We start from the raw sequence: 26,241 nt of genomic DNA on the forward strand, positions 1-26,241 counted from the left end.
GCAGGGGCCCAGTTAGGAGGCCACAGCAGTGGTCCAGGTGAGAGCTGGCGGTAGGCAGGGAGAGAGAGCAGCAGGCTGATGTTTGAGAGAAGAAATTGCAAGGAGGACTCTGGTTTCTGGCTTAGCACCTGGTTGCAGTGGGAATGTAGAGCCATCACAGAGCCAGGGATGCAGTTTCCAGGGGAGACTGAGAGTTTGCTCTTGAACGCGTGGCATCTGAAAATGTCTTGGTGACATCATGTGGAGGTGTCAAGTGAGCAGTCGCTTGTTGAGAACGCAGAGGGGCTTCCATGGAGGCTGGGGGTCCCTTGGCTGCTGAAGCCAGGGTTAAGGAGCCGCTCAGCCTGTTTGAACCCTGCCAGTAACAGGACCCAGAAAAGAGACCCAGTGGGGCGGGGGCGGTCGGAGGCTGGCCATGCGCTCCAGCCTGCCTGCAGCCTGTCAACTGCATGGTGACGGAGTGTTCTTCTTGGCACCACAGTAGATTTGGGCTCAGCAGTTGGCTCTAAGTGCTTTTTGCCCTGACGCTTGGAGACGAGCAGTGTGGGCAGCAGGAGGGCTAGGGTGGCAGAGGGAGCCCAGGAGACGGGAGGCACAGCCCGCTGGGGCCTGCTGCTTACCTGAATAAATACATGTTTACCCAACAGCTACACACGTGCCTCACATCACACACTGTCATCCTGGCGCGGGTGGGGGTGTTACGGGGCAGGAAGAGGAGAGTGTGTCTGTGTGTGGGGTGGTGACGGCCTGTGGGTTTGTGTGGTAAAGTCCAGAGGCCTCGGAGGACAGGAATATTTCAAAGTCCAGGTGGGATGGACAAAGCCTGAAGACATCTCCCTTCTATTTCTTCCTTCATTTAGCAAAGATCTTGGTCAGAAGTACCAACTCTTCTCCAAGTGGGAGTACTGGAAAACAGGGGAAGCAGAATCTGGGACAGGCATTGAGGTGGGCTGGGAAGAGGCAATATAGAGCCCCTGACTTAGGGAACCAGAGGGAAATATAATAAGTATGTGCAACCTCCTTGCAGATTTCTGGGGGTGTGTCAAGTCTGGCCAAGGAGCATACTATGTATTTGCTCACAGAGACACAAGGAAGAAGGAAGCAGTGCAATCCCCAGGATAGTACTTAGTGGTTGTCATTTCATCTTTTAGGGGGAACAAGGGAACTACTTTTATAAAATGAAGACTTCATTTTTTTTAATATAGCTTTTAATCTAAAGGAATTTTTAAATTTTTTTAATTTATTTATTTTTGGCTGTGTTGGGTCTTCATTTCTGTACGAGGGCTTTCTCTAGTTGCGGCGAGCGGGGGCCACTCTTCATCGCGGTGCGCGGGCCTCTCACTGTCACGGCCTCTCTTGAGCACAGGCTCCAGACGCTCAGGCTCAGTAGTTGTGGCTCACGGGCCCAGTTGCCCCGTGGCATGTGGGATCTTCCCAGACCAGGTCTCGAACCCGTGTCCCCTTCATTGGCAGGCAGATTCTCAACTACTGCACCACCAGGGAAGCCCAAGACTTCATTTAAGATCAGTGTTGAACTGCCCCTTATTAGATTGCAAGGCCTGAAGAGGCCGCTGCCTTTGCCACATCTGTTGGATGTAGCCTAAGCTCAGACAAAGTCCTGTGAGAGTTCTCCTTAAGAAACCAGCTCTGAGCCTGGCTAGGCCACCTCTTCGCTGGCTGGAGGGAAGTGACAGCCTGCCTGCAATCACCATAATTGATAGCTTGTGAGGCAGAGACAGTAAATAATTGTTGCACAAGTTTCAAGAGCTGGCATAATTAGTACAGTTAACAATCTTATGTGATTAATTGGTTCATTCAGTACCAGTGTGAATGGGGGAGAATATGGGCGGGAGAGGGGGCTGGAGACCCCCAGACACCCAGCCATGGGCTACAGCCCACTGCTCGTCAGCCAGGATCTGGCCTCTGAAACAGCATCCGATAGTCAAGTGACATTAACCTCTGATAACTAGGACTCCAGGGGCCAGGGCAGAGGGCAGGTCATAGAGCAGGGGCCCGCAGAGTTTGGCCACATTAGCAAAGACTCAAGGGAGGAAGGAATTGGATTTGACTTCCATGTTGTTTCACGTTAGCCAAGGTCAGAAAGCTGTTGTACGTGGAGATAAGGCTGGCCTATTGATTCCTATAGGTGGGGAGGAAGCAACTGATTCACGGAGCTCCAGACTCCCTGGCTTAGAGGGATCCCAGGAGGCCATGTAACCAATCTCTTGGCCACTGAGCTGAACTGCTCTTGGGCATCCCTGTCAGAGGAGACTGGATAGTATTTTAAAATTCTCCAGGGAAAGCTGTTCTAAAAGACGGATAGCACACAGCCTTCAAATCATGTGCCAACTCCAATCCATTGGTAGACTCTGCTTAGAGCACTGGGTTGGGAATCCTGCGGCCAAGTCTGGGGAAGAGCTCTGTGATCGTTTGGCACTGTCTGCCCTGAGTGCAGAGGGGAGGAGAGGCAGCCTGAGTGCCAGCGATTGGCAGATCAAAACCTGCCTGATTCACCCAGGCTGGTCTGACACTTTCTTCCAGTGTGGTTTCCTGGGGCCTCACTTATTGCCTTTTAGAAGCAAAAGTGGTCTTCATCTCAACTTCAGGGAGCTGAGAGGCTGTGAGAGACCACCAGGGTGACAGATGTAGACCCAGCTTGTTGGGGGCCTCTTTCTCACTCCTGGAAGATCTGGGAGATAACAACATGAAGCACTGAGCAGAGGGGTGGAGAGCCGGGACCAACCTGCTGGGTTCATCCAGGCTATACCTTGCCTCCATCTGGATGCTAACCCATCCTAGGCAGATGGCAGCTGCCATCTTTTCCCTGGAAAGAGCTGGTGTACTGGGAGCTTTGCAGTAAGGCAGAGCTGAGTCCCGAGCTTGGCCCCTCCTCGCTCAAACTCTCTAAACCTATTTCCTGCCCTTTACAATGGGATAAAGCCTCCAAGACCATGGTGAGCACTGAAGAGGAGAAAGTGGATAAAATTCCTAGCACAGTGCTGGTCAATGAACACCTGAACTCTCTCCCTGAAACATTAATACCAGTCGGAACAGGCAAACCTCTGGAGAGCAAATAGTGGCCATAGCTGCACCCCTTCAACCCTCGTTAAGCCAAGCTCCCCCTCTAGGGCCCTCTTGCTGTTGCTCCTTCCCCCACCAACCCATCCTCGGGGCCAGGGAGCGCACACGGGGTGCACTGGATTTGGGGGCCCACCGCAATCACACTCCTGACATGGGGGGGGTCCTGAGCCTGGGGGAGGGCTCTGGGGAGAGAAAGTGGAATTCTCTGGGGGTTGAGGTGCGGGAAAAAGGGAGGAAAAGCAGATGCAGCAAAGTCTAGAAGAGGTTTCCCCTTCCACTACCACAGAGCCAGCCACCCCCCCGGCTGCCTCCTCCGCCAAAAGGCAAAGGCACATTCGCGGCAGCAAACATACACACATATTTGCAGTACAAACGAGCGGCAAACCTAATGATTCGTGATCATTATTTGAAGGGTCCCACTGTTACAGATTTATTTGTCATTTCTTGTAATAATACCGATGGTAATGAATTCATTTGTATTAATGTGAGTGTCACGCGGACTTCCGTCGAAATTCTGCATTAATTAATGTACCATTAAAACAAAGTGTCGCCCAATTAATATCAAACGGAGGTGAGGCTGCCAGGGTCCTCATCATCTGGGTTTCATTTGTAATTCATGGTATTAGCACCCCGCTTAATGAAAATCATCTGCAATTCCTACCCATGGTCTCTCCTACTTCCTAGGGGAAGGCCAATGCGCCCTCAGAGCCACCTTCACTGGGCACCCTGGGGCCAGGAGGAGGACGGCTGGGGAGGAGTCTGTTTCTTGGTAGAAATTGGACTCCACGTTCTTAATTCCAGGTGGGGCTTGGGGAGACCCTTGGAACTTCCTGACCGGGTTGGTCATTGACTTGAACCAGCCAGGACATGTGTGGAGGCACCATCTCTGGGTTCTGTTAGGGAAAGGGAGGCTGGTTTGCTTTTTGGTCAAGCCTGGTCTTAACAGATGAGGCCATGCTGTCCTAGGACTGCCTTCGAGCAGGATGCATCTGGGATTCTGGGTCTCCATCTTGTCTTGGGGTCAGTCTGGTGGTCTTTGTGTGCCAAGATTTTGGCTGTCCCCAAGGCCAGTGGCAGAGTCCATGGCCCTTGGTCTACCATGCACAGTAGACCAAAGAGTTGGACTTTCCCCCCTGTTCCTCTGACAATACCCTCGGAGGAGCCCTCTCCCCAGAGCAGTAGCAACAGATGCTCCACCCCACCCCAGCCTTTAGAAACCTCAGGACCCCTGTCACGGGAACGTTCTCAAGGACAACATAGCAGGGAACTGTCCCCCTCCCCAGGCGTGTTCCTTGGATGAGTGGATCTCCCTGGGTCACCCCCACCAAAGCAGAGAATGGGAGGCTGCCATTACCTGGTAGTAACGAGGTTTGTCACACTGCTGGGAGCTGCTGCCACCATTACTGTGCACCAGGCACTGGGCTAAGTGTTTCATAATCATTACTTCATACCCATTTTCTAGATGAGGAAGCTGAGGCTCCAGGAGTTTCACTACTTGCCCAAGGTCACATGGAAGTGAAAGAGGGGGCAGGACAGGCATCTGGGATGGTTGCACTGATGTCTTAGTATCTTCCCGCCCTTTCGGGACCATTTGAGAGCTAGTGAGACAGAGCCGCAGGGGTGCAAGGCCCCTGGCTTCCTGACCCCTGGTGCCCTTTGTTCTTCCCAGAATGTCCTTCCTCAGCTTGTCACTCACTCTCAGGGGCTGTGCTCTGCAGTCCTAGCACAGGGCAAACACTTACCACCAGCGGTGGGGCATTTTAACCTGTGTTCTGTCCACATGAGAGTGTTATGTATCTCAATAGAGGGCAACACCCTGAAAAGAAGGAAAGGGAGAGAGAAATGCCTTTATCAATCTTTGCTTCAGTACATGCTGCCTTTATATCTTCTGAAGACAGTCTGAAGCAAAGGGGCTGGCTTTGTAGCAAGGGAGCCTTGGATTAGATTTCAGGAAGGACTTAACAGTCATACCCTTGTAGAGCAGGAAGGGAATGTGGAGATAATGTGCTTCAGCTCCCTCATTTGACGGATGAGGACTTGAAGGCCAAAGAGGCTTGTAACCTGTCCAGGGTCCCACGGAGACCACATTGATTCCAGGTCTTCTGTCCCCCAGCCCAGAGCTCCTTGTACCTGAAGGATAAGAATGGTGGATGTTCAGGGAGTCACCTCCCGTCCTTGCCAGGACAAGGGAGGGGAAGGTCAGGGAGTAAGCACTGAGGTGGGTGTCTGCCACCACTGACTACCTATGTGACCTCAGTCAGGTCCCCTCCACTCTTTGGGTCTCAGCTTTCTCATCTCTAGAATAGGGCGACTGGGTAAGGCGGGGCTTCTCCCCCCCAGACTGTACATGAGAATTCCTCTGGGAACTTAAAAGCACAGAGGCTGGGGTGAGCCCTGGCGTTGATATTCTTTAAAAGCTCCCCAGGTTTTCTAATACACAGCCAAGGAGCGAACCACTGGACGAGGTGATTTCTAAAGTCCTTCGTCGCCATGATATCCCCAGTCTCTCTCCACTTATTGAAGATTAAACCGTTTCCCAAGATCCTGCGGCTCCAGTGAGTTCCTGCAGCTGTGCTCTCCTTGCCTGGGTCCTGGTCCCACCAAGCCCCCTCTCTCCAGCCTTCACCATCCCTCAGCTCCCCTGCAGCCTGGTTTGCAGCCTCCCCCAGCCTGTCTGCCTTTAAGCCCCCAGGCACCAAGTGACAGGTTCCACTTATAACATCACACCACCTACTGCTGAAGGGCCGGCAGCAGTAGCCACGGGGATCAGAGAGGCAAAACCCACACCAGGACTTGACCACTACTCCTGCCTGCCCCGGCCTTTGCTGCCCTCTTCACCTGGCCCTTCAGAATGCACACCCTGCTGGGGACAAAGGGGCACACCGATGGGTGGAGCCCAAGGGTCAGGGGGCGGGGAGAGATGAGCAGGAGAAGTTGCATTGCTTGAGCTGTCTTCTTATTCAGAATCCATTTGTTAGCCTCAGCTTCCATAGATGTAAGGCCCGCCCAAAGGAGATTTGCATATTCATTTTGTTTACCATGATTCATCATCATGCGGGGGAACGAAGTTGGGGCTGGGAGATGGAGATGGACCCTCATTTGTGAGCCATGGAGCTGTGCACAGAGAGCTCAGGGCAGCATTGGAGGGCCCGCACACCCAGAGTGGACTCCATTAGGACAGAGATGGGGGTGCGTGCCACAGGGAGAGCCCCCCAACCCTGCCTCTCATCCGGGGCTTTTATCTCTGCTGAGAGCAGAGCAAGGACCTCAGCCTTCAGAGGCATCCCCTCCCCTTCCAGGCCTTCCCACCAGAAGTAACGTTTACAAAGCACTTTACAGTTTATAGACCCTTACACCTGCCCCATGAGATAATAACCTTATGATAGAGCCTAAGGTTTGTTGAGCATGTGTTATGCACTAAGCACTTATTGTGTGTTATCTCCCATAAGCCTTATAAGAGTCCCATGGGACAGGTTTTCTTATTATGCCCATCTATAACTATAAGGAAACTGAGGCTCAGAGAGCTTGCCTAACTTCCCTAAAGTCACACAGCAAATAAAGGGTGATGCTGGGACTCATATAGAACGTTCCCTTTCGCTCTTGCTTCCTCAAAGCCTCCCTTTATTGTGTCTCTTTTCTTCCCCACAAATAACCACTTGTAATTGCTCATAACCGTTTTTTCTTGTTGGAAAGATAAAGAGTGTGAGTGTGGGCAACGCAGTCTTGTACTGTGTTGCTCCATAAACGTGTTTGGGATCGATGAATGAAAGAACGTGACAGCTCCTGATAACTGACGCCTCCCCTTCCAGCACCTTCCTGGTGACGCCTGGCTCCTGTAAAGTCCTGAGCCTGGAACCTCTAGATGGCCTAAGTCATTCTGTAGCAACCCCTTTAAACATCATTAGTAGGCCCTGGATCCCAATTTCTCAGGGTCATCTTGGCCATCCCCCTGCCGTCTGGACCTGGCACCCTTTGCTCACTGAGCGCTGAGCACAGCGTCGCGCGGTGGGTAAGAGCTTGGGCCCCGGTGCAGCCTGCCTGAGTGCGAATCCCAGGGTTCCCGCTTAGTACACATGGCCTTGGACCTCCAGAGAACGGGGGTAGTAATTCTGTCTGCTTCACAAGCTGCCAAGAGGATTATACAAGATAGATAATGCATGGAAAGCGCTGAAAACAGGGCCTGACACACAGGAAGTCCTCAGTGGGTGTGAGTTATTACCCTAGACCCCTGGAAGGCCTTTTCTTTTTTAAAAAAATATCCTGAGGAACTCCATGCATCTATCAGTTGCCACTTTCCAGAATCTACTAAGTCTCAAGACCAGCCACGTCATGCCTCCGCCAAACCCTGTTTCTGTCCTGGACTCAGCCCCCTAGGCTCAGGGACAGAGCCCTGAAACCCAGATGACCCTGGTTCTGGACTCCAGGGTAGCTTTTTAGAGAGGACTCTTCTATAGGTTACATCATAGCGTTCCCTAATTTTTTTTTTTTTTTTTTTTTTTGTGGTACGCGGGCCTCTCACTGTTGTGGCCTCTCCTGTTGCAGAGCACAGGCTCCGGACGCGCAGGCTCAGCGGCCATGGCTCACGGGCCCAGCCGCTCCGCGGCATGTGGGATCTTCCCGGACCGAGGCACGAACCCGCGTCCCCTACATCGGCAGGCGGACTCTCAACCACTGTGCCACCAGGGAAGCCCCCTAATTTTTTATCTTAGAATCTTCCGCTTCTGCAGAAGGTTGTAAAGATTTTGTTTTGGGCTTTGATTTTTCAGAATGACTTGTTTTATCTCCCTCGCAGCTCTGTGTGGAAGGTAGTGCAGGGACTGCTGTACCCATTTCCTGGATGGGAAGACTGAGGCGTCAAATGTTTGCATTGATGTCCTGTAGCAACAGAGAAGGAAGTCACACGGATCGTTGTTGGAAAGCCAGAACGTGACCCAGAGTTTGAGGACAGTTGTTTCTGGTTTTTTTTTCCCCAATCAGGCCAATGTGCATGGGGGGTAATCGTCGCTGAATGGATCCTTTCCTGCCTCCAGAAGCTGGTTTCCAAGTCTCTTGTGGGGGAGGGAGCAGGGGAGGCTCCCAGGAGTCTGTCCGACTACCTTCTCAGTTTGGGGACGGGTGGGAGGGTAAAAGTGAACAGCTGAGGTCTGGATTCTGGCCTCCACTGCCATTACTCCTCCCATGCCATAGAGAGGGAGGTGGGAGCCCAGCCCTGAGGAAGGGGGTGGTACCGCCGCCGTTGAAAGCAGCATGCCATGGGGACTGGAGCTGGCGTGGGCCTGGGGGCCGCCTCGCCAGCGCGGCCCTTCCTGTCCCCTTCTTCAGCCAGCTGCTGGGCTGCTCTGCCAGCTGTGCACCGTCCAGGAGGCACCATGCCTGGTGCTGCAGCACGTCCCTCCCTCAGCTCCTGCAGGTCACAGGTGAGAGGGGTAGAGGTTGGCTGCAGGGGGGCAGGTGCAGGGACAGCCCTGGAGTGTGGGAGCTAAAGGGAAGTGGCACGTGGGGCGGGGGTGGATCTCGAAACCCTTCTGTTACTCATTCTGCAGGAAGGTCGCTGGGCTGGGGTAGGCATGCTGCTGTGCGTGTCGGGGGGTTGAGAAAAATTACCTGGATCTCCTTAATCTCTGAATTAGAAGGTAGCTGGGGCCATTTCACACTTGGATATCCTCCCTGGCTTTGAAAACCAAACTTCTGAGAAGAAGGAAGGAGGTCCCAGATGTCCCTCTCATGAGGCTTCTCCTAGTCTTGCACACCCAGCACCTTTGTAAAGCAGAGCCTGGGAGTGTGGGCAGGAGAGGGTGTCTCAACCTGAGCCTGGGCACGCGTGCCTAGAAAGCCCAGGCAGCCAGGCCTCTTCCGGAAAGGGAGGGAGCATCAGTTCCCTATGCTGTGTGGTGACATCTGCTGTCTAGGGGAGCTGTCAGCAGGAATGCCTGTGGAGAGGGCACAGGTTCCTCGAGCAAAGGTAGACCAGCGCTCTGGGGGGCTGCTGTGTAGACCAGTCTGACTAAAGCAGAGGTTCTCAATGGGACAAAAATGAAAGATGAGTTTGGAAAGGGAAGCTTTGATCAGACTGTGGTGACGTTCAAGGCCCAGGAGGAGCTTTTGCCTTGGACAGAAAAGAGGAGCTGGTGATAGTGTTTGAGGAGGAAAATGAGATCGAGGGGGTGGATCAGTGCTTTAGGGCAGTGACTTTCCAGGATTAGTTACGGGAGCAGGGACGAAAGAGGGGAGGCCACTGCAGTGGTTCAGCCATAGGGAGATTTTTTTCAATTTTTATATTAATTTTATCAGCCATATATGCATGAGCTTAAAAGTCAAATAGTGAAGCTAGTCTTATAATAAAAATAGCAGTGCCCTGCCTCATCCTTTCCCATTCCTGATTCCCATCCTGAGATAACCTCGTTCAATTTTTGTTGGTTACCTTCTTATTTCCAAATTGCATGCTTATAAATTTTTCAGTTTTAGATACTATCTATCGACTTTCAGCTGTGAAGGATGAGAATTGCACTTTTGCACCACCCTCTACCTCATCTTTGCTGCACACACACATACACACACACCACTCTTAATATGCTCCACCCATCCTCCCAACATAATTGTATCCTTCCTCTTAGCTCAAACAGCATTTAGTGTATACAGCATTATAATTACGTAAATATTATTCACAGCAGAGCCACATAGTGTACAGTACTGTCATTATATTTCCTCTGTAATTATATTTCCTCTTTTGTTTTCTCTAGAATTAATAACTACCTCTTTTTCGTTTGCTTGCTTAGTGTTCTATGAACCTATCACTTTTTTCATCCCTAAATATTCTGACATAATTGAATACCTCTCCTCAATGTATTAAAAGAATATTGATTTTTTAATTCAGTTTGTACTTTTCTTGGCAACATTCTCCCTGGAGCATTCATCCTCCTGCTTCAGTCTGGACTGACTCTGCTCTGGCTTGCTTGCTATTCTGGAAGCTGAATGGCTAAAGAGACCTGATGTAAGTTAGGCCTGGGGGAGGAGAGGGCATTCACCCTAAGAATATCTAATATAGTAGGTCCAGGTACATGGGTTCCCTATTATCCTCTATCTTGGTTTATGCCCTCATTTTGGTGGAGTACACCCTTCAGTAACTTCCTGAAAAAGAATTCATGGGATTTTTTTTTTTTTACTTTGAAAAATGTGTTTATTCTACAGTCATATTTGTTGATAGTTTGGCTGGGTATAGAACACTAGAATGAAAATAGTCTTCTTCATAATGTGAAGTCATTTTTCCTTTGTGTTCTGGCTGTTAAGAACTTTGATGCCATTTTGATCCTTGATACTTTGAGTGTGGCCTTTTGTTTTCTCTCTGAAAGTTTCTAGGATTTTTTTCAATACTCAGTGTTTTGAAACTTCATCATTTTATGCTTCAGTGTGGAGCTGTCTTCTGAACACATAGTGTGGTCTCCTTCCATTTGGAAGCATGTCCTTCAGATCTGGGAGTTTTCTTCTGTTACTTCTTGGATAATTTCCTCCCCTTCTTTTGCTCTGTTTCCTCTCTCTGGAACCCCTATTAATTAGGTGTTGAATCTTCTGAACTACACTAATTTTCTTCTCCCCCATTTTCCATCTCTTTGAGTTTTGTCCTACTTTTAGAGAAATTTCTTTATCTTCCAACTCTTCTGTTGACTTTTTACTTTCAACTAGCTCTTTCTTCCTCTTGTAAGATTATTTCAAAGATGCTGTCTTGTGTTGTCTGTCTAAGCTTGATAAAGATACTCATTGTTGTTACTCCTTTTTACTGTTTTCCTCTCTGTTTTTCACATTAGAGGCTCTTCTCAAATGTATACTTGACCTTTAGTTGTCTGTTCATATTTAAGAGTGAGTTCACATTTACCTGCCTGGAAGCTTGCTGTGTGTATTAGGACAGGGTAGGGAGGGGCGCTGCTTATTAACCAGTGGGCTTCACTATGGGATGCTTAGGTGAGGACCTGGATTTTTTTTGTGGGAATTCCAACATGTTAATACTTGTGTTTTCTCTTGGGTCAACTTTCCCTATCTCCTGCCTGGCTGTCAGTCTCCAGGAGGCTAAATGGCTAAAGAGGCCTGATTGGAGATGGGAGTGGAGGGGAGATGCAGCTTTTCACTTAACCTCCCTGTTTTCAGCTGCCTCGTCCAGCTCCCAGTCTGAGTCCAGAGCCCAACTAACTCAGCCCCTCCAGAAAGCAAACCTCCTATCTTCTGCAAGAGTTGGGGAAGGCATCTGGGAGTCTTACCACTCTTCTTAAAGATTTGTAGCCAGTCTTCCTGTTTTGAGCATCACCTTAAGTCTCCAGTTCCCGAGCTTTTCCAAGATTCTGAGATGCTGGCCTAAGTTTCGGCTTTCCCATCTCTCCTAAGGCAGTTTCCAGTTCCGTCTGTTTCCAGGATTCTGTTGGCACCTCTCATCTGTTGTCACCTCCTCTCCTATTCTTTTTGCCCTTATGGATTTATGCATTTTTAATTTCCATATTGTCATTTGGGTGAGGGGGTTGGGATAAAACCAGAAATCAATGGAGGTGTTTAATCTGCCATGTTTAACAGGAAGTCCCGATTCTGTTAAAACATTTATTGAATGCCTTCTATGTGCAAGTGACAGTGCTAGGACTTCGGAGGTGGCCAAGGTAAATCACAAAGAGAAGGGGAAGGATTTGAGGAATGTTGAAGGAAGAACTGCCAGGCCCTGGTGATTGATGAGGAGTCAAAGTCAGGAGAGAAGGGCACGTCCAGGATCACTCCAGCAGGCGAAGAGACTGGCGGAACTTGGGAAGTCAGGATGGGTGTTACGTAAGCACCTTGATGGAGGTCTTCCTGGGATTCAGAACAGGCAGTCCACAGCCAGAGGCTGAGAAGGAGCAGGGCCTTAGAGACGGGAGAGCACTGAACTTCTTCCATGGAGATGCAGAACAGCTGAGAAGGCCAGCCCAGCCCAGGGAAAGTGCTCGAGCCATGTGAGGGTGTGTGGGACTTGGGGCCCAGCCCTTTGGGGCCCCTCCTGCCCACAGAGCTGGCACCTCCACCTGCCAGTCTGCCTGGCACTCAGAGCAGACCCAACACCTTTTAGAGTCCAGTGCACATCACCCAAGAGAGAACGGACACTGGTCCACAGAAGAGATGTTGTAAAATGATGTCTTCTAGACTCCTCTGCAGAGAGAGGCGCTGGAGCCCTGTGTACATGTGTGGGTGTGTGCACACACCGTGTGCCCTCTCCCAACCAGAACGGGGCCACCTGAGGCATCCACGGAGGCCTCTCCTGGTTCCCTTCCCTGCACCACTTCTCTCCTTGGACCCTGCTCTCAGCTGGTGCCCACAAGTGCCTTCTTGCCCGTTTGAGAAAGAAATACAGCCCACGTCTCTCATAGACCCCACTTCCCCTCCCCCATAAGCTGGACTGCCACAAAGCCTCCCAAACGTCATACCCTCCCCAAGCACCCCAGGAGGCCCCTGGCTCCAGAGTCACAAGTGGAAAAGCACCTCTTTGGCATTCAGGGGAAACCAAGGCACAGGCGCCTCCACTTTGCCCTGGTACCACCCCACCCCTCCCACCCCCCCCCATCAGAAAGTTCTCTACTTATGACTTTAATTCTTCTTGTCACAGTGGGAGCCCATTTCCTTATCCCCAGTGAAAGCGTGCAAATTTTGAGATACCTTCTTCCTTCTGAAATTCTCTTTGGGCTAAAGCTCCCCACCAACACTCTCTTCTCTAATCCCGCCAACCTGAATCTCCCATCTTTGGGTCCCTTGTCATCCCCAGCCCTTCCACAGAGGAAATGAACCAGTTCTGCTTGAGCAGGGGCCCTGAGCTCACTTTCCACCCTCATCTGCAGGGTCCCTAAGGTCTGGAGACACAGAGGTGACCTGATTTTGAATCCTTCTCCCACCACTTACAAGCTGTGTGACTTTGGACAAGTTGCTTCATTTCTCTGAGCTTCCATTTCCCCCATCAGGGAAAAGGAGGTAATGAGATACAATTTGTAAAAATGCTGACGGATGAAGGGTTGAATCCCTGCTCTGCCCTGCCTCAGGGACCAGCAGCCCAGCCTCTGAGCCACAGGCTTGGCCCAGGAGGGTCTGTTTCCAGCTCGGAGCCACCGAGGCGCCCTCACCTTGTCGGAACTCCATCTGTCAGGAATTTATTACTAATGCATTTTATAACAGGCTTTATAATAAGATATTAAAGACTGTGGCAGCATCTAGCAAGCATTCCATAAATATTAATAACGCCTTTAGAGGTGGCACCTATGGTGGAAACCGTTGGGCTTGTTCCGAGGTTTGTTCCAGGGTTGAGAATAAATCTAATGGGCGGGGAAGGAGGGTGCACTGCGAAGATGAGAGAGTATGGCGTGCTGTTTTCTTTTTCCCATCTTCCTTTCTCTTGCTGCTTTGAATTTTTATAATACTTCTTTTCCTTTGTTCACGACTTTTCCTCCGTAATGTGTCTTTTGCTCCCTTAAGTTTTCCTCTCCTTTCTCCCCAACTTTCTTCCCTCTTTCTTCTCTCACAAACTCTCTCCCTCCCATGCCCATTTCCCTTTGGCCCCCAGTTCAGCCCCTTTCATCACCCCATCCTATTTTTCTTTGACCCCTTGTGGTCTTCCTGCCGCCTTTCGCCTGGTCTCCTTTCCCCTTGCTTTACACTCTCTCCATCTCTGTTTCCCCTGTCCTGCGCTCTGCCTCTCTGTCTGGCCCTCTTCCTGCCTCGCTGCCCGTGCGCCCCCACCTGTTCCAGTGAGCACCCTGAGCCACCCCTGTAGAAGCCCGGAGTGTAACGTGACTCACACTGCGTTTGAGAAGTGAGCTATTTTTCATTATTATTAACGAACAAGATCTCTTGCACGGTAGAACTTTGCCAGAGTCTATTCCCTTGTCACCCCAAGAGCAGCAAAAAGATTTACTTGTCTCTGAATTGCGCAGGGTGGCCCATTTACAGCAGGTCCATCAGAAGTGATGTGGAGCTTAAATGTGAGCTGGAAGAGGCAGGGGCCTGCCCTGTATGCGACCTGCGTGGAGTGGGCCCCTCGCTGAGAGGGACAGCCTAGCAGGGGCAAGGGATTTGCAGGGGATGATGCCTAAACACACTCCCCGGACCCCAGTCAGCGTGGGCGGTGCATCTGGGGAGATTTCCCTTGAAATGACTCAGAAGCTGTGAGGGAGAGGATGGGGTTGGACAGGGGATGCAGTGGAAGAAGGGACTCTGGAAGCAGAGTTGGGACAGAGAAGTGCGCTAAGAGGCCTGTTTTAGGAACAGGAGTAATCACGCCCAGTGGGGCCTTTCCTCCCAAGACCAGCTGCTCCTTTCCAGCAAAAAGGTGGAACCAGAGTTGCCCTAGAATGGGGCTGCACGGCCCCCCCCCCCAGCCGAAATGGGCCTTTTGGCCCTGCCTGCACAGCCCAGGCCCACCTGGCTATGGTTCTGTAGACCCTGAATTCCAAGGCCAGACACCGTAGTGGGTAGGGGGCGCCTTCCCCCTGGTCTCCTGTCTCCAGGCAGGCAGAAACTGGCTCTCTGGGGCATCCTCCTCCAGGCCTGTCCTGGCTAATTGTGTCAAGCCCACACCCCTGCCACCCCACATGCATGCTGATCATTTCAATGGCCTGGATGGATTTGCATGTTAAAAGGAGTGTCTGGGGACACTTAGAAAGAAGAGGGAGCCGGCATTCCTTCACCCAGGCCACTTTCTTCTCCCCGTATTACTTCCTGTGCCCTCAACAGTCAGCAGTACTGGCCATGAGCTTTGCTTTCTGTGGCCCAGCTGTGGGCCTTAAAGGGGCCAAATCCCAGCAGGCGAGGGGCAGGGTTAGCCTGCGGCGGAGCTGTGGGGTGAGGAGGAATTGCCCATGGCTGGATGTGTTCTGGGGGTGCCAGTGGGGCAAGGAGCCAAGACCCATGCAGGGCAGAGTGAGCAAGTGGTACCAACAGGAAGGACAGCATGGACTGTGTCTCAACACCACAGCCAGGGACAGGAAGGGAGGGCCAGACAGGGCCTGTGAAGGCCGGGGCCAGGGAGGCCCTCAGAGACCCTTGTCTCTGTTTTTCTGCTTCACCGTGCTCCGTTCTCACTGCAGATGGGCTTCCTCTGCCACCCTGTAACTGTGGCTTCTGTGTGACTTCCGGCCTGTCATGGTGCCCACTCTACCCCAACCAGGTAGCAAGAATCTTTTTTTCAGTTCCCCACAGAAAACTGATTGAGTTTCCAAGGCCCCATCTGATTGGCCCGCTTGAGTCAGGTGGTTACCTCTGGACCAATCGCATGTGGCCTGGGCCTGAAGCCACTTGGTACAAACATGAACACCTAGGTCCATCCCTCTGAGCAGAGCTGTGGGTATAAAGAGCATCTCTACTCGGAAGGCGGGTGGGCAGGGAGGCAGTGGTTGGTGTCTCCGGGTGAGGTGAGAAAAGCACTTATATATGAGTCAGAGCACCCAGTTTCCAGTCACAGCTCTGCCATTAACCACCTGTGAGATGGAGAGCATAGAAGCGCATCCCCTCACTTTTCCCATCTATAAAATGGGAGACAAGGCTGGCTAATCTCCAAGGTTCCTTCCAGCTTCTACATTCAAGCCATCCCTGAGGGGTGTGTGGTCAGGCCTGGCCTTCGTGCTCAGGAGCTTCCTTGGCCTCCAAGTACCCCTCCCAGCCCTGCCTCAGATCCCACCCCTCCCAGCTCTTTGCCAGGCCTATTTAAAATGATTTCTAAGTTATGCAGAAATTGAATAGGTTTTCACTGCAGGGCATGAAACATAATCCAAGAAGGTCGGACACAGGACCATCCCTTATTTTCCCCCTCTTCCTGTCTTCTTGGACCTTGCTCTTAAATCCCCTGATCACAGCCTTCACCCTGGACCATTCGGTATGGATGGGTGAAATACCCTCTCCTCCCTGAGGCAGGGGGCTGGAGAGCTGATGTTCTCGCAGGAGCCGTCCCTCTCCTCTGGGCACTAGCTCCACGTGGCGTGTACTCTGAAGTGCTGTCTCGCTGCCTCACAGGGGGCTGGTCACTCTGAAATCGGAACATGTCCATCCCTCTCGTGGCAGGAACTACAGGCTTCGACGGCGTGCTTTGTTCTGGAGCTTGGGCTGATGCCGGCACTCCTGCGATGTGCATGTTGGACCTAGAGATGGGGGCGGGGGGAAGAGAGAGAGCTGCAGCTTAGCTGAGAACCTCATAAAGACCTCCTCGAGACCAGTGCCGCCGTGGTGCCATGCTGGGGCGGAGGCTGGCTTCACTGAGCCCAGCGCCCGAGGAGTGCAGTTTCTGGCGTTTTGCACGTGGTGGCTCGGGGTAGGTCCTTGCAGAGTACCTGGGTCCATCAGGGTCCCCCAGGAAGCAGTTCATCTCGGATAGTTTCGATAAAGGCATTTCGGTGAAGAGACAACTTCCAGAGGGGGCGCAGGCCTAGGGGGACATTAAGGGATGTTGAGGCACCAGAGACTAGCAGCAATGGGAAGCTCTTTCTACTCCTAGGGCTGGAGGGGCAAGGGGAGGGGCTGGAGCGCACTGAAAACTGGGGCCAGGGAGGAGAGGCTGCTGGGTTGGAGCTAGAGGGATTGGGGAAGTGATGCCCCAAACTTTTTCTCCTCCTGTCTCCTCCCCAAACTCTGAGCTCCTCCCAGCCCCTCCTGTTGGCAGAAGCCAGCCTGCAAGGGAGCCTAGGAATGCAGTCCACTGAGGCCGCCCCAGGCGGGGGAGGCGGGGCGGGGGGTGTCATGGCAGAGCAGGGCACTCGGTAGATCTGGGGATTGCAGACAGGGAATGCCCAGTGCAGTATCATTAATAGTCATCGTGTCTCTTTATGCCTCCCTGCCCTACCCTTGAAGGTGTTCTTGTCTGCCATCCTCTAGAAGGCATTCAGGCAATAAAATCACAACTGCCATCTTCTAAGCACTTATTATGTGCTGGGAAGTTTACACTCATGAGCTCGAGTACTTTTCACATTAACCCTATGAGATATTATTAACTTCGATTTACAGAGAGGGGACTAAGGATCAGAGAGATTAAGTAACTAGCCCAAAGACACACAGTGAGGCTCGGGTTTCAACAGAGGTCTTTCCATCCCTGAAATCCTAGCATTTGTCCAGTCTACCCCCTTGTATACTTGATGATCTTTTGGAGGGAGAGAGAGCATCTGTTTTCCAAGCCACTGAGATGGGTAGGGCAGACCTAGCAAAGGCAGAGAAGGTTCAGGAACTCAGAAGTGTAAGGGAGTCTGCTGGGTTGGAGAAGTACAAATAGCTCTACCTGCCAGGAAATAGTAAGCTGATGAGAAAAGAAACTACACGTGATCTTAGCCAAAAGGCCAGGATGCGGCGCCTGCCAGGAACTGAAGTGTGGAGGGGGAGAAAGCGCAGGGCCACGAGGGCTCGTGTCCTGTGCAGAAGGGCACTGGGGCATCATGGATGGTATGGAGGAGAGGGACCTTGCCCATCTGCCCCTGTCCTTACTGCAGGTTGGAGAAGGACAGGATCTGAGCCTGTCCGTTCAGGCTGACACTTGCCTGACGGGGGAGGGGCAGCACACTCAGAGAGAAACAATGGCAACTTCATGACATTGTCCTCTGGAGGCCCTTTCCAGACTGACTAGGGGCCTTACAGAGAACACCCTTGCTTCCAGCAGCTAGTCCTGGGGAAGGGCTGACAGTGTACCCGAGAGTGGTCCCCAGAGAGAGAAGCTTCTCAAGGTAGTGACCCAGGGCCCAGGTCATGGCCAGCAGCACGGAGAGGGGGCAGTAATATGAATGCCCTCCTTGGAAGGAGCCCTGCAGGTGTCAGAAGGGACCCAATCATTGTTCCAGTGTAAAAAGATCACAGAGGACTAGGAATGTTGTCTCTGCCCTCAGGGAACTTTCAGTCCAATCCCTCACTCCTGGCTAGGGGGTACCACCCATGCTGGCAGGTGACCTCAGCACCGTGCAGAAGAGTTAGGCAAAGAACCGCCATCAAGGTTTAGAGAAGTGTTTAGAATAGAGCTTAAGAGCATAGGCTTAGAATTAACTGCACCTGAATTCAAGGCCTTCTTTGCCACTGCCTAGCTGTGTGACTTGGGTGAGTTACCTAACCTCTCTGAGCCTCAACTTCCTTTTCAAAAGTGGGATAATAGCAACCACCTAGAAATCTGCTTGTTACAGAGCTGACAGGTACAGCCTACTGCACAGACATGGCACATAACAGTCAGTCAGTCACCAGGAGCAAGGATTGTTTCTTCCTTTCTGTCTCTGGGCAGAGCCTCGTTAAGTTGCCTGTCTTCAGATGTGTCCAGAGCTCACTAAGTTAGGAATAAACTTACTCACGCGGAATTTCGCAGTCATGACTTACATGCCAGGCGTTGCGGTGGGCGCGGCGGTGATGAGAGCTGACAGCTGGGCAGAGGATGAAAATACGCAGATACTTAGAATACAACGTGCTAAATGCTGTTATAGAGATTCGTTCATGTCTTCATAAAGGGTATTTACTGGACACCTGCCATGTGCCAGGCACTGTGCTGGGCAAGGCAGATAGAACCCTAAGGCTTCCATGGAGCACATGTGCTATGATGGAGACAGGCACTGGCCGGGGAATTACAGAAGAATTCTGGGTGATGAACCATTCCAGGGTGCTGTGGGACTCTGAGTATAAATAGTGGCAGGGGTTGGGGGCGTGGTAGGGGCTGACCTGGCTTAAGGGTCTGGAAGGCCTCCATGAAGAAGTTACATTTAACCAGAAACCCCAAGTCAGAAAGGGGCAGGGGTCTGTCTATACACAGTGTATAGCAGAGGGAATCATGGAAGGATCCCAGGAGGTGGTGATGTTTGAGCAGGCTTTGTGGGCCTCTCTGGTTACAGGCTGCCATGGCCCAGGCATGGCAGGTGGATGTCCCACCCATGGACAAACCAGGTAATCTCTGTGAGCCAGGCAAAGTCCCCGGACTCTCTGCCACATCCCCATATCACTTATCTCCCAGCTCCCTGCCCTTGAAACCTCCAATACGCAGACTCCTGGCTGCCCTCCAGAGCAGCCCGTGCCTGAGGCTTGGGCAGCCAAGGGGCACCTAACAGTGAAAGCAAAACAGCCAAGAAACAGGGGGTTGGGGACCAAAAGACCCTCATCCGGAACTCCAGGACGAGCAGATCATCTTTGGAACTGGTGCTGTTACAGCCACCAGGAGGCCATCAAAAAAAGGAAAAAAAAAATAGATGGTGCATTTTAAATTCCTCTGAACCCTCCTAGAATAAAAATGATAAAGCCACAGGTCTGGTTGGCTGGAGGGACATGGTTAATGGGCTTTGGGGGAATAGTCACTGATGGAGGCAGCTGGTCCAAGCTCCAGCTCACCGTTTTATTTGCTTTTTTTCACCCCCAGGACACGCCAGTGGGGACGCCCATCTTCATCGTGAATGCCACAGACCCCGACCTGGGTGCAGGCGGCAGCGTCCTCTTCTCCTTTCAGCCCCCCTCCCAGTTCTTTGCCATCGACAGTGCACGTGGCATTGTCACAGTGATCCAGGAGCTGGACTACGAGACCACGCAGGCCTACCAGCTCACCGTCAATGCCACGGTGAGTCCCGGCACCGGGGGCCCAGACAACCAGATGTCAGCCTCTTCCCACCCTCAAAGGGAGCACAGAACGTCAACCTCGTTCCCTGCTAGTCAAGGCTCATAATGGTGATGGTGGTGATCAACAACAGCTGATGTTACTGAGGGTTCGTGCTATGTCCCTGGTGCTGTGCAGAGCACTCAAATGGATTGTCTCCATTAAACCTCACGACAGCCCTATGCCCTAAAAGTTAAAGGACCCATTTTACAGATGAGGAAATCGAGGCACAGGAGCAATTCAGTGACTTGCCCACAATCACCCAGCAGCTGGACCCCAGTGCCTGCACTGGTAACCCCGTGGGGCATTCCTAGTGCAGGGTGTCCTCTCACTCTGTGGGACACAGGACAGAGGTGTCAACCCAGCTGTGTCCTGACACCACCCAACATGCAGGGGCCAGAGGGTCCAAGCAAACTAGCCACTGCTCTAGAGTGGTGATTCTTACACAGAAGAGAGCACCCGTCTGCACCAAGCACCGTGCTGAGTCCTGGGAATTCCAGGATGAGTTAGTCAGGAGAGGGCGGTGGGAGAGCAATAACTATCCCAATTTATAGCCGACACTGTTGAGACTCACAAGCTGATAAGTAGTGGGCGGCAGGAACCCAAACCCGGGTGGTCTGACCCCCTAGTCCACTACCCCCATGGTCAGGAGTCTCTGAGTCTCCAGAACACCATGCTGCTTGGACACTGTTGCCAGCTGTTATCAAGGGCCTGGGGCCCAGGCAGGCCACACCCTCAGTAGGGTTCCTCCCCTGCACGCCCCTCTTCCCTGCTCCTGGAGCCTTCAGCTGGCAGCAGGGCGAGCCGGCCTGTTGTCCCTTAGATTTCTGTTTACAAAGCTCAGGTCAACAGTGAGACAAATCACAGGAGTCCCTCTTGACCCTCCAGGACCCATCAGCCTGACACACAGCATCCACCATCTGGCCCCATGTCACTGCAAGGGGGCTTCCAGTAGCGCTGGGGGCTCCACTTGCAGTGACATGGGGCCAGAGCCCAGGGGAAGACACACTGGATTGGGTCCAGGGTCCAGTTTGAAAGATGGCGTTCCCCCAGGATTGGATAAGATCCAGAGAGACCCCCCAAACCAGGAAATGCAAACTTTTTCTTTGTACCTGGTCCAGCGACCCCTGGGGAGGCCACTGCTGATGGCACCCACATTCCTTCCTTCTCCCCGGCTTAAGTGGTAGTTGCCCGGGAGGACGTGTGTGCTGCTATTTGGAAAACTGACTTCTGGGATCAAGGGCACTTGCAAGACCAGAATCCACTTTTTGGACACGCCTGTGCCCTCCCGCAGTGCCTTGCACACCCACTTGGGGTGGTGATCCTCCCGCCACTCTCCATTTGCACACACCTGGGCCCAGAAATGCACAGATGCTTGCTATCTTTCTCACTATGAACTCGTCCCTGTGGAATATTTTCCATCTACCATAAAAATGGCTTTGGGCCAGTGAGGAAGAGAGCAGAGCTGGGCACAGGCATGAATCTGGGTGGCCAGGCCTGTGAAGAGGCCTAGCCTCAAGCTGGGATGGTGAATGCAGTTAAATTGCCATTAATCTTCCAGAGATCAGGCCTTGAAGCAGTGGGAGAGGAGGGGCCCTAGAAATCCCTTGGGTCTTGATGGCTCCCCCACCTGAAGCACAAGTCCCTCTCAGGGCTGACGCTGTGCCCTTGGCCACTGGGCATTTCCTCAAAGAGATTCTCCTGTGTGGCATTGCAGGGAGCAGTGTGGGTCCCCAGCCACTACTGGGTGGGTAGCGGGTGGGGAAATGTGGGACTCCCCTGGGAACAAGCTGCTGAGAGCTGTAGGTGCCAGAGTGACAGCTGGAAGCCTGGCCAGGTGCCTGCTCAGCCAGATGTGCCCACTGCCATCCCCTTTCCCCAGCCATGGAGTCCAGGGTGGGCTGGACGGGGGCATCCGTGGCAGGAGCAGGGCTGCAGCCACAGGTGTGGGACAGGAAGGGCAGGTGCCATGCTGGACAAAGCCAGCAGCCCACAGAAGCCTGCTGATGGCAAATCAGAACCACTGGCATCCCCGGCCCCAGAGTTCAAAGGACTTCCTGCCAGGCTTCACCCTCTGGTCCTATCTGCCTAGTGGTCATTCCAGGGCCTAGCTGAGCGCTCTCACCATGGGTGGTCCCCAAGCCTGGATTGTGAGCCCCATCATCTTGGAGGCTGGGAGGCTGTCTCCCCTGTGGTCCAAGGGGCCCAGCTCCCCCTGCCTCCAGACTCTCCCCTCCCTTGCTGCACCCACAACCCATCCCCAAAGCCCCTCCATCCTCTCCCCGGCTGCCCCTGAGGACTCGTAGGACAGCCAGCCCTTCCTTCTCCTCGAAGGCTCAGCAGCTGTGTCTCTGGAGGGCAGGAGCAGGCACTAGGCTTGCTGTAACATGGGGAATGCCTTGCATCATTCACATCACCCCAGACAGACCAAGGGACATCTAACCCAAGGACAGTCCCTCCTCAAATCCCAAACCAGAGAATTTACAAGGCCTAGAGTCCATAGAGGTCATTCCGGGTGTCCCTTCATCTCACAGAAGAGGAAGTTGAGACTCCAAAAGGGGAGAGAACTCATTCGAGGTGACTCAGCAAGTTAGCACCTGGGCTGATATTAGGGCCCCAGATCCAGACAGAGCATGTTTTTATGTCAAAAGGACCTGAGTTTGAGTCCTGGCTATACACTTACCAGATGTGTGACTCGGGGCAAGTTGCTTAACCTCTCTGAGTCTCTGTTAAATCTGCATAATGGGCACATAATACCTGCAAAAGCAAGTGAAGTGTACAGTACAGAGCCCGGTGCATAATCTCTTCAGCATGCAGTTTCTGTTCTTGTCGGCATCGTGATTCAGTAGCAGCAGTTATTTAAGCACTTTATCACGCTGAGGGGAAGAGAAGATGGGTTTGGGGTTCCCTTTCTTGGTGAGCTTTCACAGGACCACATTTCCAGCTAGGAGGGTTTAAACATTGCCTGCCTGGCCACATGGCCTGCATGACCTCTCGGGATTCCTTCCCAGAGTCCCACAAATGTCACAGGCCCTGGAGCGCCCCCTACTGGTTCTAAAGGAAAAGTTGCTTGACCAGTAAACCCAGCGTGTAGAGCAGGGATACAGGTTCCAGAGTAGCCCCCTCTGTGGTCAAAGGGCCTTTCTTCTGAGGAACCCCCATCCTAGTCAATTCCCTTGCTGCCCTTGGATGAGAGGGGGCAGGAAGTGGGCATGGAGGGGGCAGTGGCCCCTGACTGAATCCAGAGAAGGAGCTAAGGGCAGCACCATCCCTTTACCCCAAGGGCAGTCAGGCCTAGGCTGGGCGGGGGGCCAGAGATGTGGCTCTACCCCAGGCCTGCCTTGTGACAGTGGATAAGCCGCCTTCCACTAGGCTTGGGGACCCTGTTTGTGTTTCCCTGCACAGGTCAGAGGTCACTGAAGGCTCTTAGAGTTCCTGAGCTCCGTGTGCTAATGCCCTACCTGGGGGAGTGTGGGGATACATGTGTACGTATGTGCACATGTGTTTGTGCACGTGGGTGTCATGTGTGTGTGTCCATGTGTGTGCATGTCCACAACATCACTTAACCTAAGGCTGTGTATTCTTTGTTCTCTAAGGATCAAGACAAGACCAGGCCTCTGTCCACCCTGGCCAACTTGGCCATCATCATCACAGACGTCCAGGACATGGACCCCATCTTCATCAACCTGCCTTACAGCACCAACGTCTATGAGCATTCTCCTCTGGTAAGACCCTCCCCGGGCCCTTGTGAGACTTCCCTCTGCACCTCTGGTAGGGATGGGGGCCCTGTTTGGTGGGATGGGCTCCTTGGCGTTTCCTACTCCCCCAAACCCCTATGCATGGCAGTGATGGGTGTCCCAACCCAGTGAAAACCCAATCCCCTCTTATACCACACCCCACCTCCTCGTTCTCTCACTTCATCCCTGGAGGGCCCTGAGTGGCAAAGAGCAAAGACTGGCTAGTGCAAGTGAAGGGCAGCAGTTCAGAAAGATTCACGTGAGATGACGGGGATGCCCATGGAAAATCCAGCCTGGGCTGGAGAGCAAATCTGGACTCAGCCAGGCTCCCCAAAACATCAGTGGGGCTCAGCCATGCCCCCCACGGGTCAGTCAGTCAATCTGCCTCTCTCAGCCAGCCATCACTGCCCAAGGTGGCGGCCACCTGCCATCCGCCCCGCAGGCCTTCTTAGGCTTGGCTCTTCCCTGAGAACTCACAGCTCCGGCTGCCCCTTCTCACTGCCCAGACTTTGGGTTTCCCAGGGCCACGTGTTCAAGAGAGGCACCTGATCGGCCGTGGTCTGATTTTTTTTTTTTTGGCTGCGTTGGATCTTCGTTGCTGCATGCGAGCTTTCTCTAGTTGCAGCGAGCAGGGGCTACTCTTCGTTGTGGTGTGTGGGCTTCTCATTGCAGTGGTTTCTCTTGTTGTGGAGCACGGGCTCTAAGCGCTTGGGCTTCAGTAGTTGTGACGCGCAGACTCAGTAGTTGTGGCGCACGGGCTTAGTTGCTCCGTGGCACGTGGGATCTTCCCGGACCAGGGCTCGAACCCGTGTCCCCTGCATTGGCAGGGGGATTCTTAACCACTGCGCCACCAGGGAAGCCTGGCCATGGTGTGATTTTGTGCCATGTCACAGGGTCAGAGGTCGCCAGCCAGCCTGTAGATTGGCTGCCCGCGGGCCATGTTTCCACCACGGTTGTCAGCTGTGACTGGAGGTCTTAGAGACAAAGCATGCCGCCGCCCCCGGGCAGGGGCTGTGGGTGCGCAACTTTGCTCAGCTGTGGGCCAGGCAGGCAGTACTAGGCATCCCTTGTCCGGTAGCCATCCCTGCTTTCATACAGACTAGAATAGAACACCCGCTGTGGGCTGATGAATTGGAAAAAGGTGGCTCCTCTGGGCAAACACAACCCCTGGACATACAGCTCGGGGAACAGCTCTGTGGAAAGAAAACTGTGCCCCTCCTTCTGAGGGAACTAAACGTGCTTAGAGGAAAGACACAGCTTTGAGAGCCAAGGGGAGCACACACCTGAACGTGTGGCTGTTCAGCGCCCCACGTGCATGTCTTCACAGGCTCTCAGAGTTGGGTACAAGTGAGAGGCAGGCTCCCCCGACCGGAGTGCAGGCCATGCTCCTGGACCACCACAGACCAGGAAGCCTGCCCCCCAAGTTTGGGACCATGGTCTGTCCCGACCATTGGCCTCCTCCAAGCACCATACTGCAGGCTCCAGGTATGAGGGGGTATCCACTTCTTGGGGCCGCTTGTGGGCTGGAGGGTCTGACGAACAAGTTGGCCTCCTGTTGCAGGTGTCTGAAGCTGCTTCGAGGGCAGAGGGAGACATCTGAATGTCCCCACCCCAGCCGTCTCTTTCTTGGTGGTCCATGGACAGCAGGAGCTTGGGCTTTCAAGACTGTAGGCTGCCTCCCCCAAAACCTCTTTGCTAATAAGCACTCATATTCTCATCCCTGACCTTTCAGACGAGGTGGGCTCTTCCATCTGCCCCCAGCCCCTGGCCATCCCTTCTTAGTGCTCAATGCTCCTGCATGGCTCACTCACCCTCGGCTGCTTTGCTGGACCGCGGCAAGAATGGGGTCTGCTGTGGGCATAGCACACCGTGGGTGCTCAGGAAGTGTTTTTGGAATGAGTGAATGAATGAACGAACGAACGAACAAACAAACAAACAAATGCCCTGGTCAGACCGGCCCTCTCGCCATCCTGTCATCCTCATCGCCCTTCGTGCCTGCTCTGGTCACCAACCCCAAGTCCACCCATCTGCTGGTTCCCAGCTCACTGACGACCTTTCTTGGAACTTTTTCCTGGCTTCCTCCTCACTGGCCCAGGCATAGACATCCCTCTCCCCTCAGCTCTGCTGGAGTTCAGCCTCCTTACGCTGCATGACTTCCCACTGAATTGTAGCCACACCTGTAACGTTCACCGACGTGTAAGTGGGTTACTTTGGGGCTCCTGGTCACCAAGGTGGCTGAGTCTTTGGGACCTGGTCTCGAACCTCCCACAGGCCTCCCAGGGCATCGTGCTCGGGGCTGAATGCAGGCAATATGGGCAAAGCCAGCTTGTCGATTGAAGTGAGGACATGATGGTGGCTGGGCAGCCAGGGGTCTCGGAGCAGGTCGCTGTACTGCCATGTACTTGCTTGGCCAAATCACACGACTTCCAGACCTCTTCCTCTTCGGGGAACCGGGGCTACAGCTGTCTCAATTGTGCCTCCCTAGCCTGGGGGTTTTAGAGATTGAAGCACCCAGCAGTGCCGGCATTAACAGACGTTAGAACGCCGCAGTTATGTGTTGGGATTGGGCTGGGGGTCCCAGCTTCAGCCTCATTTCAGTGTCTCGGTGGTCAGCAAGAGGGGTGTTGGTGTGAGTATCGTCCGAGACCTTCAGTTTGTCTTGTCTCTCCTGGCATCCCTGTATCGTAGCAGAGTAATACTAAATGTAGCTATTACTACAGGTGTTCCTTTCAGATCTGCAGATTTCTGAGTTCGTCCAGCCATCCATTCCATTTTTCATTCTTTTACTCATCCTCTAGATGTTCATTAAGCCCCTGCTGTGTGCAGGGCCCTGTGCTAAGCCAC

The 26,241-nt window shown here is 52.9% G+C and overlaps 1 protein-coding gene across 2 annotated transcripts in view; it reads left to right on the forward strand.

The window, feature by feature from the left end:
* Positions 1 to 26,241, forward strand: part of CDH23 (cadherin related 23) — a 394,909-nt gene that overhangs the window by 101,369 nt on the left and 267,299 nt on the right. For both annotated transcript variants that reach the window (XM_089897635.1, XM_089897636.1), the window contains exons 6-7: positions 19,430 to 19,624; positions 23,257 to 23,385. In XM_089897635.1, the coding sequence (XP_089753761.1) occupies positions 19,430 to 19,624; positions 23,257 to 23,385 (324 nt within the window). The remainder of the gene's footprint in view (positions 1 to 19,429; positions 19,625 to 23,256; positions 23,386 to 26,241) is intronic.

The sequence above is a fragment of the Delphinapterus leucas genome, chromosome 16 (assembly GCF_059928025.1).
Source record: "Delphinapterus leucas isolate spDelLeu-1000000601 "Yukka" chromosome 16, BTC_Dleu_Yukka2, whole genome shotgun sequence".
Taxonomy (NCBI): domain Eukaryota; kingdom Metazoa; phylum Chordata; class Mammalia; order Artiodactyla; family Monodontidae; genus Delphinapterus; species Delphinapterus leucas.